The sequence below is a fragment of the Mustela nigripes genome, chromosome 16, assembly GCF_022355385.1.
Source record: "Mustela nigripes isolate SB6536 chromosome 16, MUSNIG.SB6536, whole genome shotgun sequence".
Taxonomy (NCBI): Eukaryota; Metazoa; Chordata; class Mammalia; order Carnivora; family Mustelidae; genus Mustela; species Mustela nigripes.
This window is the reverse complement of record NC_081572.1, coordinates 37,387,953-37,404,755: the sequence shown is the minus strand read 5'-3', so window position 1 is coordinate 37,404,755 and position 16,803 is coordinate 37,387,953. Positions and strand designations below refer to the sequence as shown.

The window sequence follows — 16,803 nt, the reverse complement described above, 5'->3', positions numbered from 1 at the left end:
TCTCCAGTGAAATTTTATTATAAAATTATAAAGCAGAGCTCTGTAACAAAAAATACACATCTGGGTTTGCTTTAACACCCACGTAAGTTTGAGAATCTTAATATAAGCCACTTGAAATAACACATTCACATCTGAAAGATTGAACAAATTTATACAATATATATTGTGCAAGGACTCCTGCACAGCTTCTGGGTACGAGCTTGGATCCAGCTATTCCAGGGTACTGAGAACCAGTCAGCTCTCCCAAGTCTTAACAAAACGATCACAGCCAAAGCTATGGAATAATTGGAAGAATTAAGATGTTTCATGATAATTAAGACCAAGGATCCATGAGGGGCAAGGGAGAGCACTTGGAGATAAAAATCAAGTTTTCTACCTAGATTAGATAGTAACTGAAATGGGATCTTGAAATTCCCAGCCTTTATTTGGTGTAATAATGATGAACAACAAATCAGGGTGGTTTGACATCTTTTTTCCTGAATGGAAACCTTCACCAAGATCAAAAGACTTAAAGGCAAGTTCTTTCTCCAGAATGAGCAAATGATAGCAGTTCTAATTCTTACTGAGGTTACTAACCAACCTTCAGGATATTATTTTTAACCTCTGTCTAGGAGGGAATGTGGGAGGTAGGGAGGTAAGGCCTCAGCAGTGAAAGCAAGTTTTAAGTAGGGAGAGAGCCAGCTTCTGCCCTGAAGTTATTGCTAGATCGTAACTAAGTTGCATATATATGTGTATATATACACACACACCTGTTACAGTGGAATCAGAAGCAGCTGAATCCTCTGCTAAACTGGCAGGCATTGTAAACGGTAGTAGGTACTGTCCAGCAGAAGAGTGAAAGGTCCTCATCGCAGACCTCTCTCTTGAATACCCCGATTCCTACAAAGGCTGTCCCAGAATCAGATCATCCGGGACTTGGCGTAATGTCAAGGTAAGTGGCCCAGTGTGCAACTGACAACTGCTTTATGAAATAATTTCATTCTTCCGAAGGGGAATAGTGGTTGGTGGGGGGAGGCCTAAGTATGTCTGTACCAATAAGCAGGTCCCCTTGGAGGTTTCCCACTGTTTCCAAAGTCCTGACTGCTTCCAGTCTGTGAGAACTTGACTGCACAGCAGGGGGAGAGGGTAGCAGGTGGTCTGCTAAGGCCTTCTGGAGCTTAAGGGTTGTGTAGTTCACCCCCCGAATGGCAGCACGCACAGCTCTTCTGATAGCACATGTTCTTGGCCTTGCTGCTCCAGCAGACTTAAGCCCTTTGGCTCTTCCAGTGGTAGACCCACCCTAAGAGGGCTCGAGAATATGCTTCTTCTAGACCTCCCCTCAAATCAGTAGGCTCAGGAAGGAAATGGGAGCAGGGAGTCCCCGCTAACCTAGGGAATCAAGACTTGCAGCTGTCTGCCCCAGGGTTGAATCCAGTCCCATTCAGTATCTTCCAATACCCCTTAGGTGTTCAGTTTCAGTCTCCAGGAACTTCGTGAGAAGTGTGGCTAGAGAAGAGCAAGGCTCTTTGCCTTAGTCTGTCTTAGTGAGACCATGTTTAAAAACCTCCATGGAAGAGGGACTTCATTCCCAGGGGAAAGTGGTTTGCAATTCCTTTGTGTTAGAGAAGTCAAAATTAAGCAGTTTCCACCTAAACTTTCCCTTTTCTCGTAAACTAAAATCAAGGGTGGCACACAGGCTCTAAGAGCACCAGAGCTTGATGCCCGTGCCATCTCACACACACAGACTTAAACTTCCCTGCAGATGCTTTGCTGCCTCCCAAGGTTCAGTCAGGAGACTCCTCGCTTCCAATCCCAGCACTTCAGGAAGCAACTCTAAATGACTTTGCAATTTTCCAATAGCATTTGTGTTTCATTTCTCACCAGAGAAAAAGTTTACTGGTCCAGATTTAGTCCTAAGGAGGATCACTATTGGTCTGGTAAGCTAACATCTTTTTGGTCTGAAGAAAAAAATTTTAGGCAATGTAGCAAGAGACTAGCAAAGCTGGTAAAGCACAGAAAGCCAGAGACCAGAAATAAACCCAAATGTGCTGGGGAGGAAGAGAACCATTTCTACCAGGACCTCTGATGGCTGGAACACAGGTGGCTCAGGGATGGCCGGGGTACAGGGGGAAGGGGGAAACTGTTAGGTTTACAGAGGAAGAGAGGAAAATCTGGTCCAAGTTCTGGAAAATCCTCTCTTCATCAATTACCATCATTACCCCAAGATCACTGGAACAGGGACTTGCCCACGCGATCTGTACCAGCTCCCACGGGCCTCGGGGTTCACCAGCCAAGAGGTGCGCCGCCAAGGTGGGACAGGCATGCCCAGAGGTGACCGCATCTTTGCTTGCAGATTCTCTTGTTAGCCTGCCCCTCTGCAAGCTGGTCATTCTGGAGCCCAGACCCTTCCAGCTCTGTCCCTGTAAGGCACTGAAGAAGCTGGCACCAGCCCTCAGGATCTGAAGACGTGCACGGCTCGGATCACATACTGCCGACAGATGGGACACTCATTCATGCGCTTGCCGCACTTGGTGCAGGTGACCATGTGACCGCACTCCAGCAAGACACAGTCAATGGGCGAGTCCATGCAGATCCTGCACAGGTTCTCCTCCACGCTGGGCGGCACTGCTCCACCTGGCAGGGGCGGGGGGCGGTGGGGAGAGGAGACAATGCAGGGGGCAGCAGGGGGACAGAGAGAAGGGGCATGCTGAGGGTGTGCTGAGGACACCCCAAATCCACACACTGCCCTCAGCTAGAACTCCAGAAACCAGCCCCACCTCTCCTGGCCGGGCTGCAGATGTGGACAATAAAGTACTTGGAGATCAAATACAACCCAGAAGAGGACAGCTAAATAAGGCAAAGTCCTCAAAGCTTCAAAGAGTTTTCAGACAGTTGCGGCTGTAATATGGTGAGTAAGTGGCACTTAGGGACTCATTATCCCCCGAGGCCGAACATGCTGAAAAGATAAAAACTGGTTCCAAAAAGTGTGATACAATCGGAACTGTAGTGAATGGTTCTTGAAGGATTGCAAGGCTTCTCAGTAAACATATACCCAGCTGAATACAGCCAAGGATCTTGGGGGCTCCCTGGGCTGTCCCCCAGCCTTCCCCAGGGCTTCCTCTGAGGAGGCTGCCTAGCAGAAGAGCCCAGCAGAGATCACAGCTCCCTCTTCTGTGCTCCCCCCACACCAGCTTCTCAACACGGGATTAAAATGTCTTAACTACTGAGCTCCCCCATGACTCTGCGAGCTCCTTAATTCAACCAATTTGCTTGATTTCTGCAACTATATACTTAGCATTTGTTAGATGCTCTGAGGTCAGATCTTCCTCTTTGAATCTCTAAAATGCCCATCATGTGGTATATGTTCTCAAAATGTCTGATAAATGAACATCTCTCAAGGGAGTCCTAACAGCGCACATATGTGGAAATCTGTGCCAGGCAGGGTCCTAAGAGTTTTGCATATTAAACTCTTTGAATCCTTGTGAAAACTATGAAGTAGGTACCTTATAGATGAGGCCCCTGAGGCCAAGGAGTTAAGTGGCTGGCCCATGAAGACACAGCTGCTAAGCAGAGCCAGGATTTGAATCCAGGCAGGCCTTCTAGGCAAGTGGCCTGAGGATAGGGACTATCAAATTAGTATTAACTGCCCAGTGCACAGAATTCTCAATAACTTCTGGCTGGCTTATGTGAGCAAGGAGGTAGGCCCACTAAAGTATGATACTTTAGTGCAAACACAGAAGAACCTTCATGTCCAAAAACCTAGCCACCCCTAGCATGTTTTAAATGGTAGCCTGAAGCCCCAGGTGGGGCTCCATGCTCAGTGCAGACTCGGCTTGAGATTCTCTCCCTCTCCCTCTGCCCCTCCCTCTGCCCTGCGTGTACATGCATGTGCGCCCTCGCTCGCTTACTCTGTCTGTCTCGTCTAAAAATAGTAAAATCTTTAAATGGTAGCCTGAACCAGGGAGCCATAAGTAGGGAACTGGTTTCATACCAGTCACCTGTCCCACTCCACAGGGGAATTCTCTGTCCTCTGCTGTTCGGCACTTTCTCCTACTTCCTGGACTCTTGAGAAAGTCAGCACTTAGGGGAGGCTTCAGGATTTATCAGCTGGAAGACTCTGTCCCATTCTGAGCAAAAGACCATTTTGCCAAATAACAAACTTGGAGTCTTCTGAAAGTTTTAAAATGGTTTACAGGCCCCCAACACTACTCTGAGGACATTCTTTCTCGGGGGAAGAGCTCACAACCATATAGCCTTGAGGCTTTCAAAAAGAAATGAGGCCTAGATCCAGCTGGATGCCTGCAGTGCGTCCTGGGGCCCCTGAAGCTCCCGTGGTGGTCTCGAGCACACAGGTGGGGGTGTAGCAGCTGAGGTGGTAGATGCGCCTTGTGCCCAGAGAGCACACAAGTGATCCCTTTCCTATTCAGTCCCCAGAGCAGCTTTAGCCACCACCCAGCCCTGTACAAACAAGGCTCAGAGACCTTCTCAGAATGACAATAGAGTGAAAACCATAGGGGAAGGAGTGCCATAGCAGCAGAGGTACGAAAAATGAACTGAAGGTCACACATGCCACCACTCACTTTGTTAAATATTTTACAAATGCTTGCTCCTGAGCTCTGGCAACCCAAAGACCTGCAAATCAATCTGCCCCTGGGTCTGCTGCCACTCTTCACCCTTCCCAGCAAGGTGAGAATGAGAATTTTTAAAGATGCTGAGAAGCCCTGCTTCCCTGTACATTTCCCCCAGTTCTCTCTGTGGATGCCAGTATGCTCAGAATTCTTAGACTGCTGAGAGGAAGCAGGGTTGGCAGAAGGGAAAGACACAAGAGCTCAGAGCCTGAGCACGGTCCCAAGCAGAAGCAACTACGTACCGTTTTGGTCTTCAGCACCACACACTGAAAAAGGAAAGAGAAAGAAGAGGTAAGGAAAGTCTCCCACCAGCCTAACTTTTACAGTCGGACTGCTTCCCTGCTTGGGAACCAGGCTGGCCAAGAGCCCAGCCAGATGCCTGCCCTCGTCTCCCGTGCTGACTGCTCACACACAGCCTGTGCTGATATTTTGGGTCTGCTCTTAGAAAAAGGGACTCCACCAGCTCACATGAACAACACTGCCAAGTGGGCAGTACCGTATGCGCACGGTACCCTTCTCTGTGACTTGAAGCCCATATTAAAGGCAACAAGAAAGGAACTGTCTGTTCCAGTCAGCTAAGAAGTCGGGATGAAGTTCCCAGGTGGGGCCATGTCCTGTTCCCTAGGACTTCATAACTCTGGAGATCCTGGGGATAAACCAAAGGGAAAAGTGAGTCCGTGACTAGAGAACTGGTAAGACATCGTCAACTCTGATGAACCAGTGGAATAGGAGAGCCTGAAATCGTACTTCAACCATTAAAGTTAACACACCCCTTTTCTGTAGAACTTCTCTGCCTTTACTATCTACCATAGAGACCTAGTTTTTCCCCCCAAACTTATTTAACCACAAACCCAGACAACTTACTGGGCATCGCCAGAAAATGACACCGTGTCGAATGCTTTGGGAAACGACCATAGGGAAAGCCCAGGCTCAGGCAGCATATCTGTATTTCCCTTGTACCATGGGTTCACTTCCTCGTCCCCCAGCTGTTGAGAACAGCACTGCTGTGGTGCTAGCGGTTATGGCGGGATGGCACGAGGTAGGAAAGGCTATGGATTCAGTCCAGGAAATCTTCAGTGCAAACCCAGGCTCTACAATAAAAGGGTAATGCTAGGGGCGCCTGGGTGGCTCAGTTACTTAAGCGTCCACTCTTGGTTTCAGCTCAGGTCATGAGCCCCGTGTTGGGCTCCACATTCAGCAAGGAGTCTGCTCAAGATCTTTTCCCTCTGCCCCTCCCCCTACTCATGCTCATATTCTCTCTCTCCCTCAAATCTTAAAAAAAAAAAAAAAACCCAAAAAGCTGCTAATAATGCCTATTTCACAGGCAGCGCTGAGGACTGAATAAAATATTTACGGAGCTTAGCCCGGTCCCAGCATTCAACTTCAAACGGCAGCTATTAGCTGGTGCCAGGGTGGAAGGTGACTGCTTGCTCGGCCAAAAGCACAGAAACCTAGTCAGGGCGATGCTGCCATGCTGCAGAGCGACAGCAAGCGCCGCCTGGGCAGCGCCTCACCCAGGTGCTGGAGCCCCTTCTGGTCCTTGTACAGCCTCGTCACCCTCTCCATCAGCTCCCACTTCTCGCAGCAGCCCTTGTAGTTGACGAAGTTGCGCGCCAGGATCTCTTTCAGCTGCCGCACGGTCAGACCTTCGATGTCCTCCAGGTCGGTCAGGTCAGACAGGGAGGCCCTCCGGCCCGGGACGAAGCTGTCCTCTGAGTCGACAGACTGCAATGGCAACGGTGGGATTTGTGGGCTCAGCTTCCCCGTCCCAAGCTCTCTCTCCAAGGACCCCAGAGCATTCCCCAGGCCGTGCCTGAGGGGACTGACCTCAAAAAGAGCAGGAGTAGAGGCAGGAAGAAACCCAGCGCGGCGCTCTGCAGAGCCGATGAGACCACAGTCTCTTCCTGACCCGTGGGCCTGGGCTCGGGCACAGCCAGCCCCCAACCAACCGATCGGTGTGACGAGTAGAAGGGGCACCAGTGTGAGTCCCATGGCCCTGATTTTGACTCCTCCTCGGACTGATGCTAAACACTACGGAGTTTAGCCTATCCACACATCCATACAGGAGACCTGGCAGTACTGCTGCACTAGGTCCCTAAGGACTGAATGTAGCAGCGCAAGAAGCCAATGAGCATGGTGCTGGCCTCTCCTCTCCTTCCTGGACAGACTTCTGCTTCCCTGTGGGAGAGGCAGACTTCCCTGGTGAGCGCTCCTCTGTACGCACTCTCGACCATGGCTTCGCCGCGCCGCTGGCGGCAGCATCTGACTGCCCTACCGTGGCTGAGGCCCAACTCCCACTCAGTCTTCCTCCTGATTTTCTGACCTCTTTCCCCTGACGATGACTACTGTGTGCTAGCAGCAGGACAAGATTTGCACAGCAGCACCAGGAGCTTGCCCTGTAGCAGCTTACAGCAAGTCAAGACCCTAGAAACTAAGGGGCCATGAGGCTCCCTGGTCTCCACTATGAGCTCACCACTCTGCCCTAATGATTGACAGCTTCAGAGGTTAATGTGGAAAGTTAACACTAAGCCCCACTCCTGAAAGCAGAACTGAATGTAGGACTGTCACCACACACTGATTCTTCACCACCTCTGAGTCTGCTGCAAGGGGCCTATTCACAGCCTAATACCAGCAGAGAAAGAGCAAACGCAAAGGCGCAGACCGGAGCAGAGGCCCCACCTGGGTCTCCTCCTCAGCAGGTGCTCTGGCTGTGCTCTCCAGGTAGACAGGTTCCTCTTGGTCCTGAGACACATGGCCATTGGCCTGTGGGAAGAGAAAGGTGCCATCACATGCACAGAGATGCCCCAGAGATTCACACAGTGTGGGCCTCTGCCCAGCTCATTCCACATCCAAACATGTTCCCATCTCCCCAGGAATCTGGTGTCTCAAACAACAGCATTACAGAAGCCTGCTCCTTAATACTGACTTTGTTGGGCAGAGACACAACACAAACATTTCAACTCTAAAACAAGAAGGTCGCTAACTGCGCTCCCCACCAGAACGGCATGAGCAGCCAGTCACGGTCCGTGTGTTCTCAGCTCGAGCAGTCGGGAGCGAGAGGTAGAGCACAGATGCATGCCACTGCGGGACTGCTCTCAAACTGCCATCCGGGTTCTCCTGGACATTGAGCCCAGACCGCCCTCCCTGTAACTCCCACCCACCGTCCTGGGCTCTGCCCCTATCAGTGATGTCCACTATTTTCTTAGAGTGTCCATACCATGTCTTCCTGCCTCCACGCTACATCTCCCTGGATTCCCTGAGACATTTCTCAGACCCTCACCACTCTGCTCCCTCTCCTGCACCCAGTCACTGCTCTCACATTCTAGAAATGGCTCCAATCAGCAGTGCGCACTAAGAACTATCTTGAAACCTGATTAAAAATATATATATATTTTAATGCACGTAAGAATCTATTAGCCCAAAACTATAAAGACATAGACATCTTACACTTAAGGAGTTTAGAATTTTACCTTCTCAAAAGTTTTGCCAAATAGTAGTTCAAACTGTGAGCCTCCTCATCCCATTACCATTTAAGCCACAAACCTCTTCACTAGACCCTTTTCATCTCTTCTTTACCCTCCAGGTAAAGGATCTGGTGTGAGCCCGCAGCAAAGACGTGTCTGAGCTCACAGGCCTTTTCTCTAGATTCTCAGAACACCAATAAAGGAACAGTACAGGAAACCAGTCATCTGTGGCCCCAACCACTCAGCCCATATTAGGATGCCTAACACAGAGCTGGTCAAGAAGAGGCAAATAATGACAAAGGAAATGACACAGAAATCCCCACCACCATCCACAATGCCAAGTGGTGAGAAGAGCACATAGAGCGTACATGTATGCGGGTGCATCCAAGTGTCCTCGTCAACTCCTCTAGTTTCCCTTTAGCTTTAGCAAGACGACGCACCCACCAGTAGTACCCAAGGTGTCGCCCTGGAGTTACCAAGTCTCTGCGAGTCTAACCTGTTCCTAAGCAGACGGCTTCTGTAAGTCCTTTTCTTCCCAAGAAGGGGAAACCGGATCTCCCACTACAAAGCATACTCTTGTCTCTTCAGTTGGCCCACTGGCTAAATTAAAATCCTTCAAATTGTATCTGCCCAAAATTTTGCTTATTCCACCCACCTCCTTCCCTAGCAACCACTGCCAGGACACCAGGGGTCAGGGAAAGAAATCTGGGGGAGCAGGCGCCCCGGGCTGATGTGCATCCTAGGTGCGGGTAGCCTGCGCAGGCCACTTGACCTCCCCAGGCCTGCTCTCCTGGCTTGACAAATGCAGATCTCACCAGCACGGATGCAAGCAGGCACCAAGGCCCTCTGAAAGTACCATGGAAGGACCCGATGAGATGTGGCGTATGCATGGGACCTATAGGCGCAGTCTGGAATCTCTGGTGAGCAACAGAAGTTTCGAACCCACTGCTTTCATTGAAAAATCCACCAGACGGTTCTTAAGGGAAAAACAATTTCCTCAAGTTACTCCTTGGGCTCCCCAAAAGCAGAGAGGAGTGCTCCACCGCTCTGAGGCAGGGACGCTGCATAGGAGGCAGACAGAGCCAAGGGTCAGGAAGAGTTCACCTGGGGCTGGGAGAGAGCACAGCACAGGTGCCCAGGGAGCTGACAAGTCCCCACAGGTGAAGGACGCATCGCCCTGGCCTTTTATGCCTCCGCGCCCACCAGAGCTGAATGAATCAGGGGCCCAGTCCTGACAAGGGAGGGGTCATAAGCCAGAGGCAGCAGCCAGCCATGGCGTGCAGGGGAGCGGACAACACTAGGTAGGGCAGTGCCAGCTGGAAGGAGCTCACAGCTTTTCAGACCTGCTGCCCCACAGGCCTGCCCTCCTGAGGGCCTGGCAGCAGCCAAAGTGCCCCGGGGCTACTGACCCTGGTTCAGTGCTGAAGGCTCAGAGTTGGCCCAAGGCCACCAAACAGCAACAGACTGGATGTGGAAACCAGATCCTCGAGGTCCGAATGCCCCGGCCACAGCCCAAGCCGTATATGCTGGAGGGTCACCGAGGCACTGAAGTCTGTCTGCGGGATGCCATCAGTCCTCATACACTGCGTACGTCTCTCGGTCTCTCTCAAACTCGAAAGCTGGTTTGCGCGTCTACTGCCCATTTCACGGGGCCCTTCTGATGGCGCCCACCATTCCGCGCACCCCATGCACGGCTCGCAGTTCAGCGAACGGGCTGCTCTTCGCTGACCATTCCTGAGGCCCCTGGGACGATGACCAGGCAATTCTCATTCAATGTCATGCCAACCATGACCTGACCCACTCAGCGACCGGCCACAGAAGCCATGCCCCCTGCTCTCCCTTCCCTCCCTCTGTGCCCTGTGTCCGTTACAGAGGACCACAGAAAAGGTAAGCAGGAGGCCAGCCTGAACAGAACAAATCTGGAAAGTAGACATGGGTTTTCTCAAAATATTTCTGGAATGGGGAGTTTAAAAAAATGACTAGCTGGGATAGGTTCGTATCAAAAACATACAGAAACCACAAAAATACCTGGTACCGTGCATGATCATCTCTGGGAAAAAAAAAAACCAAATAGGCCCAGAAGACATTTCCTGCATCAGGAGGCAAAAGGGCCTCACATAATCAAGACGCTTACCCCACCCCCCCGAATGCAGGCAGGGGAGCCAGCTGAGCCGGCACGGGGCAGGGACGGGCATACCTGCTGGCTTTCCTGAGCCTGGGCGGGGAACACAGAGGTGGCTTGTGCAGGCGAAGAGGGGAGTCTCGCCGAGGTAGGAGGTACTGTGCTGGCCTGAGGCTGCGTCCGGAAGGCCTGGTGCTCGGGGAAGTCCGGGGACAGGGTGGGGGCGCGAGTCCTGCCCTCCTGAGAGATTACAGGCTGCTGACCAAGCACCAGGAGCACCAGCTCCTCTTTCTCCCAGCACATTTCGGTAGAGACGTCATGGAGGCTGAGATAGTCCCTCAGGTCCTTCACCTTCATCTTCATGAGCTCCTCCCGCTGAAAGGCCGTGGCTCGGACTCGCTGGCAGAGGAGGCAGAGGCGGGGCCCGTTCCCCACTTGGCTCGAACAGGTCATGCAGAAATTTTTCTTGCAGTCGAGGCAGGTCTGCTGCTTAGACCAAGAGGCAGAGGAAACCATGTCAGACTGAGAACAAGTCAGAGTAGGAGGGGGGCTCAGTGCTGCCGTGCCTGGCAAGACTCCCCCGATCACTCCTGTGGGTATGAAGCTACCTCCTGTATGTCAGGGTGCAGCCTGCCTCGACTTCAGGTTCAGCACTACTATATTCAGTGTTCCACTGAGACTTATTCTTTCCTTGCCGAGTAACAGATGCTATTAATTATGACTACTAGCTTTAGAATCTAAAAAGCCCATATTTTCACTTAGTCTCCCTCCTTTTTTTTAACGTAATTTTTTTTTTTTAGATTTTTTATTTATTTGACAGAGAGATCACAAGTAGGCAGAGAGGCAGGCAGAGAGAGAGAGCGGGAAGCAGGCTCCCCGCTGAGCAGAGAGCCCGATACAGGGTTCGATCCCAGGACCTTGAGATCATGACCTGAGCCGAAGGCAGACACTTTAACCCACTGAGCCACCCAGGCGCCCCTCCTTCCCTTTTTTTTTTACGGTGTCACCTTAGGTGTATAAGTTAGCCTATCTGGCCCTCAGTTTCCTCATCTGTAAGATGGGGGTGATGACAGTACCTACCTTAGGAATGCCATACAGTTAAGAGGCCATGCATTTAGCGTATGTGACACATGATTTCTTCAGTAAAGTATTAACTCTTTTCATTATTATTGCTAGGGAATGAGAGCTAATTTGGAGAGCCAGTATTCAAATCCTGAACTATGATTCCTTCTACTTTATTGCTGAGAAAAGAAAGAAAATGTGTGGGACGCCTGGGTGGCTCAGTTGGTTGGGCAGCTGCCTTCGGCTCAGGTCATGATCCCAGCGTCCTGGGATTGAGTCCCACATCGGGCTCCTTGTTCGGCTGGGAGCCTGCTTCTCCCTCTGCCTCTGCTGCCACTCTGTCTGCCTGTGCTCGCTTGCACGTGCTCTCTCTCTCTCTCTCTGGCAAATAAATAAATAAAATCTTTAAAAAAAAAAAAAAAGCAAATGCGTAAGTACAGTGGTGGTTATTATTAATATTGTTGATTAAATTTATTGAGAGGCTACTCTTTCCTAGAGCTTGTCATTTAACTTTCAAAGCAACCCCACAAAGTATTATTCTATCACTGTATCATGTATTAATGTACACCAACACTAATAATTAGTAATGTGCCTCCCTGTTGCACAGACACAGCAAACGCAGCCTAGAGAGATGAAGCATCACACTCAAGGGCGGGCAGGAAACAGCAGAGCTGGGGTTCACACTCAAAGCCTGTCCCTGTGGAATGCCCACAGTCAAGCCCTTTCCAGCAGGCCACATTGCCTGACTCAGCCCCGTCCAAGCCAACGGACAGCAGGACCCAGCCCAAGGTCCCCGCCCGGAATCCCATCCACAGAGGCAGTGCCCAGGCTCCCCACCCCAGGAAGGCCCACTCGGAGTGCTGGGAATCCAGTGGCACATGAGAGCATATCCAAGACAAATACTCAGACACCTAAGGCGGGGGGACTGGAAGAAAAGAAGGGAGCCTCTGGACACGACCAGGGAGCTCTCGTTTGTGCAAGCAGTGTCTTAGCCGCACAACAAGAGCACGCAGGAGGCAGGCTGTACCTCAACAGCAGACACCACATCACACGAAAGCTCACTCAACTCACAGGAAGCAAATCCTCAGCCTCTCGTGCCCCAGGCTGAGCCAGCACAGTGACATGGGACTGAGCTCTGCTCTGGCCAAGAGCAGGCCGCACTCCCACAGCAGAGGTGATTCCTGGGCACACTGGGATGGTCCCAGGAGCACACCCACTAGTCCGTTAAAGAAATGATCTTTTCAGGGGCGCCTGGGTGGCTCAGTGGATTAATCCGCTGCCTTCGGCTCAGGTCATGATCTCAGGGTCCTGGGATCGAGTCCCACATCAGGCTCTCTGCTCAGCAGGGAGCCTGCTTCCCTCTCTCTCTCTCTCTTTGCCTGCCTCTCTGCCTACTTGTGATCTCTTTCTGTCAAATAAATAAATAAATAAATCTTTAAAAATTAATAAATAAATAAATGAACTTTTCAGCCTCCAGTGACTTGAGCGTTAACCTATTTCTCCCCCTCCCTTCTAAATATAGAAAGCTGAATGCAAACTAACAAGAATGCCAGCGAGACTGAGGTTCTCAGGGTTGTGATCAGACTTGCGTGTGGGCTGGAGAAGTCCGCACAGCTGAGGCAGCGGTGCCTGGTTCTGCACAAGCTTCCTGCACATCGGAGGGAAACGGCAGAAGGTTCACCACCCAGGTCTGACTATGAATACTTTTTTTTTTTTTTTGAATATTTTATTTATTTATTTGGCAGAGACAGAGATCACAAATAGGCAGAGAAGCAGGCAGAGAGAGAGAGAAGAGGGGGAAGGAGGATCCCCACTGAGCAGAGAGCCCAATATAGGGCTCGATCCCAGGACCCTGAGATCATGACCTGAGCCGAAGGCAGAGACTTAACCCCTGAGCCACCCAGGTGCCCCTCTGACTACGAATACTTAATGGCATTTCGAGAGGACATGTATCAAGCTCCCTCACTCTCTACAGTTACAACCAGATCATAAAATGGTCAGGGGCCGACTTAAAAGGACGCATGGGGCCCGAGCCTCATAGCGGTTCTGGGACCTGGAGCCACTCGGGTGGAAAATGGGATGTTTTGGGATCTTGGGGGTTCATTTCTATCTAAAGCTTTTCTATTGGGAAAGGAAATGTGTTCAGGATGGCAAAGTACACTGAAGAGGCTTCAGTGTCAGACGCTGTAGGGCCTGACCTGGAAAAGGACTTAAGTCTGTGCAGTCTGACAACACCTAGCCTGACACAATGAGAAAGCCCTGAGTTGGTGAGGGATGCCACAGATTCCGTTTGGAGGCATCGTTGAGCTTGCCAAGTAGACACCATGAGCAAAAAGCTCACCCTCCTGAGTTGAAAATATTTATGAGCAAGAAATTATCATTGAAATTAAATGGTGGCAGACATGTCCAAGGAATACTGTGGGGCTTCGATCCGTTTATGAATCTTGTGATAGACGAATGTGTGGAGATGGCAACAATAGTGGAATGGTGGTAGTATGAGGAAACAGCATGATCCCGTTAGAAGCCGTGGAACGAGCATAAACAATGGCTGTGTTCATCAGAAGAATCAACTGCTTCCACATGTCTCCCCTCTCCATAGTACCTGTCTCACTACAATATAAAATTCAGGTCGTGTGCATTCTCATACTGAATTTTTTTGTTAAATAAACTTCCATAATAGTAAAAAAAAAAAAAAAAAAAAGTCTGCGTGGCTCAATCAGCCAGATCTGAACAACTCTCTAGTCTTCCTTCAAACTTGGACAGCTCACTGGAGGCAGGACCAGACAGAGAGGCGGCAACCCAGCTTCTCAGCATCTCCAGCTCACCCCAGCTCACCGGGGCCTCTGGAGTCAGCCGGCATCTGCACCACGCCCTCAAGGACTAGGACTGCGCTCCAGGCTGAAATCCCAGTCTGCAGAGGCAGGACGGGACAAAGGAGAAGCCAGCTGTCAACACATGTGGGCAGAATGAGCGAAGGAAAGGCGTCTGTCTAAACTGGAGCAAACTGTGCACACGACTGAGGAAGCTGGTGGCCTGAAAGATGCACTGGCAAAGCTGACAGGCCTGCAAACGCACCAAGAGGACAGACAGCCCTCCAGCAGCAAACACTTGCACCTCTTTCAGGGATGGCCCTGGGCAGGCTCTCCTTTGCTCCCCTGCCCTTCCCTCACTCCTACCCCCGCCCCACACAAACTCCCCAGGGCAGGCCAGCCTCCCTCTAGGCCAGCCTTCCTGCAGCCCAGGGAGGAGAGGGCCAGCGTGAGGAGTGGCAGTTAGGATTCGTTGCTGGCCAGCCCCTTTTGAGCTAAGGGAACTCCTGCAAAACAGAGCAACCTCCCAGGGCCTCCAATTTCTCACTGGTCACATCGGATGGCCAACCCACCTCTCAGGACCCCTGAAAGTATTATGGGACACGATGTGTCTAAATTCTTGGCATAAGGTGGGCACTCACCAAAAAAGGTAACATGGTCACCTTTGACTCCTTTTCCCCCTTTGTCTCCGGAGCTTTTGCCAATGCAGCTCCTTCTCCCTCCCCCCTCTTCTTTCCCCTTCCTCTTTCTTTCCCCTGGGGGGGCGTGTTTCAAAACCCCTCCCATGTTTCTCAGCACCACCTCCTCCTCTCCCTCCACCAACTGGTCCAACTAAAGAGGCTGGACACCCTGCCCTCCTCCAAAACTGTCAGGGAACTGCAGGGGGTGTGGGGGGAGTCTTACCAATACAGATGGGGTATTTGGCTTAATCCCAGTTGGTCATTCCCCTCTAAGACTAAAAATGCTAGGAAGGCAGCAGGTACCTCCTCCTTCTGTTCTCTCCAGACAGTCCTTAATGTTATCTGTGGTTTGTACTCAATGAGCACTCAGAAAATAATGACCACAATGGAGAAAGGACAGTGGGTTCCGTGTAATCATTTCCATTCAACCACTTCCAGAAAACATGTTAAAAGCCTGCAGTTGTTATTTGCCAAACCCCAAAGATAAGAATTGCTGATTGACTTCAGCATGAAATTACAAAGGAAAAATTCTCATAGGGAAAAACATCCTTCATATTCACAAAATTCATTGTGAAATAAACAAAATTAATTCGTATTTCCATGTCAAGAAACTATCATGCCAATAACCATCTTTTACCATTCAAATTAGAACTTTTCTCTTCTTCCCACACCCCAAAAGCTCTTTTTGCTACAGAAGCTTTCTCCTTATCTCTTTTGTTCCTTTGTTCAAAATCTTTCTCAAGCTTCCTCATGGTCTGATGATGACTACAGGCTCCCTACCACAGCAGTCCTGGCCTCCGCCACCTGATCCCACCTGATCCTACCTTGTTCTGTCCCAACTCTCCCAGGGATCCTGCCCTTGGCCAAACAGGCAATTCACAGTTCCTGAGTACACCTTGCATTTGCCCCACATCTGGTGTCTTCACTTCAGCCACTGCTTTACAGATCAATAAAGGTTCCTTCTTCCAGCTAGAGTTACCTAAAGCCAGCTATGTCTGATTCCCCAGCATTTAATTTACGTAGCTGCTATTAGATCTTTGTAAATGTGGGCCTCCTTACCCACAACCAGGGAGCTCCTGGAGGGAAAGGCCTATCCAGCTCCGTCCACAAAGCTGTGTAATTGTCTAGCTGCTAGCACATCGCTGGTGCTATGAAATCGGGCCTGCACTGAAATCTTCAGCATGGAATTATCAACCACAATGTCATGAAAATAGAAACTCTCCAGCTTACTTCCTCTTTTGCAAATTGTTCTCAACTCAACTGCCCATTCCTTCCTTCCTTCCTTCCTTCCTTTACTTATTTTTATTTAAATGGGGGAAGGGGGGGGAAGGAGAGAGAAGCTCAAGCAGGCTCTGTACCCAGCATGGAGCCCACCTTGGGTCCACCGAAATACCCTGAGATCATGACCAGAGCCAAAATGGAGAGTCAGACACTTAAACTGAGCCACCCAGGTGCCCCATCGTTTACCTATAAAACTGTATTATCTACTATGTGTCAGTCACTGCTCTTCTAGACACTGGGGAGAAAGTTGTGAACAGAATCAACAAAACCCCTGTTCTCTGTACCATCTAAAAAGATAGGCAGTCTGCAAACATTTATGTCAGGTGGTAATAGGCACTCTACAGAAAAACAGAGCATCTCTCCACATTTACCCACCCCCCACTCTCTTCTCTGGGGGCAGTTTCCTGGCTCATTCCTTCTTTCTCCTGGCTGAGAAATGTCAAGAACTCCCTTGGTTCTCTCAACATACTTTTCTTCCTTCCTTCCTTTCTCTTTTTCTTTCCTTCCTTCCTTGTGATAGAGAGGCACAAGCGGGGGAGCAGCAGGCAGAGAGGAGGAAGCAGGCTCCCCACTGAGCAGAGAGCCGAATGTGGGGCTCGATCCCAGGACCCTGAGATTATGACCTAAGCCGAAGACAGACACTGAACTGACTGAGCCACCCAGGCGCCCCAACATGCTTTTGAACATGCTCAGCATGCCGGCCTGAGTGTGATCACCATCACTGTCCTCTTCACTCCACAGAGTTCCCCACTCCACACAGTATAAATGATATTTTTT

At 50.4% G+C, this 16,803-nt stretch overlaps 1 protein-coding gene and 1 pseudogene across 6 annotated transcripts in view; one reads left to right on the top strand and one right to left on the bottom strand.

Annotated features, from left to right (window-relative positions):
- The window catches only part of RFFL (ring finger and FYVE like domain containing E3 ubiquitin protein ligase), a 66,030-nt gene continuing 49,227 nt past the window's right edge, over positions 1–16,803 (bottom strand). For 5 of the 6 annotated variants that reach the window (XM_059379399.1, XM_059379398.1, XM_059379397.1 and 2 more), the window contains exons 3-7: positions 10,269–10,679; positions 7,287–7,370; positions 6,122–6,332; positions 4,850–4,873; positions 1–2,613 (exon numbers count right to left, since the gene is read on the bottom strand). In XM_059379399.1, the coding sequence (XP_059235382.1) occupies positions 2,432–2,613; positions 4,850–4,873; positions 6,122–6,332; positions 7,287–7,370; positions 10,269–10,679 (912 nt within the window). In that variant the 3' untranslated portion in view covers positions 1–2,431. The remainder of the gene's footprint in view (positions 2,614–4,849; positions 4,874–6,121; positions 6,333–7,286; positions 7,371–10,268; positions 10,680–16,803) is intronic. The other variant, XM_059379401.1, reaches the window with a different exon arrangement.
- Positions 13,594–13,796, top strand: LOC132004066 (small nuclear ribonucleoprotein G-like; annotated as a pseudogene).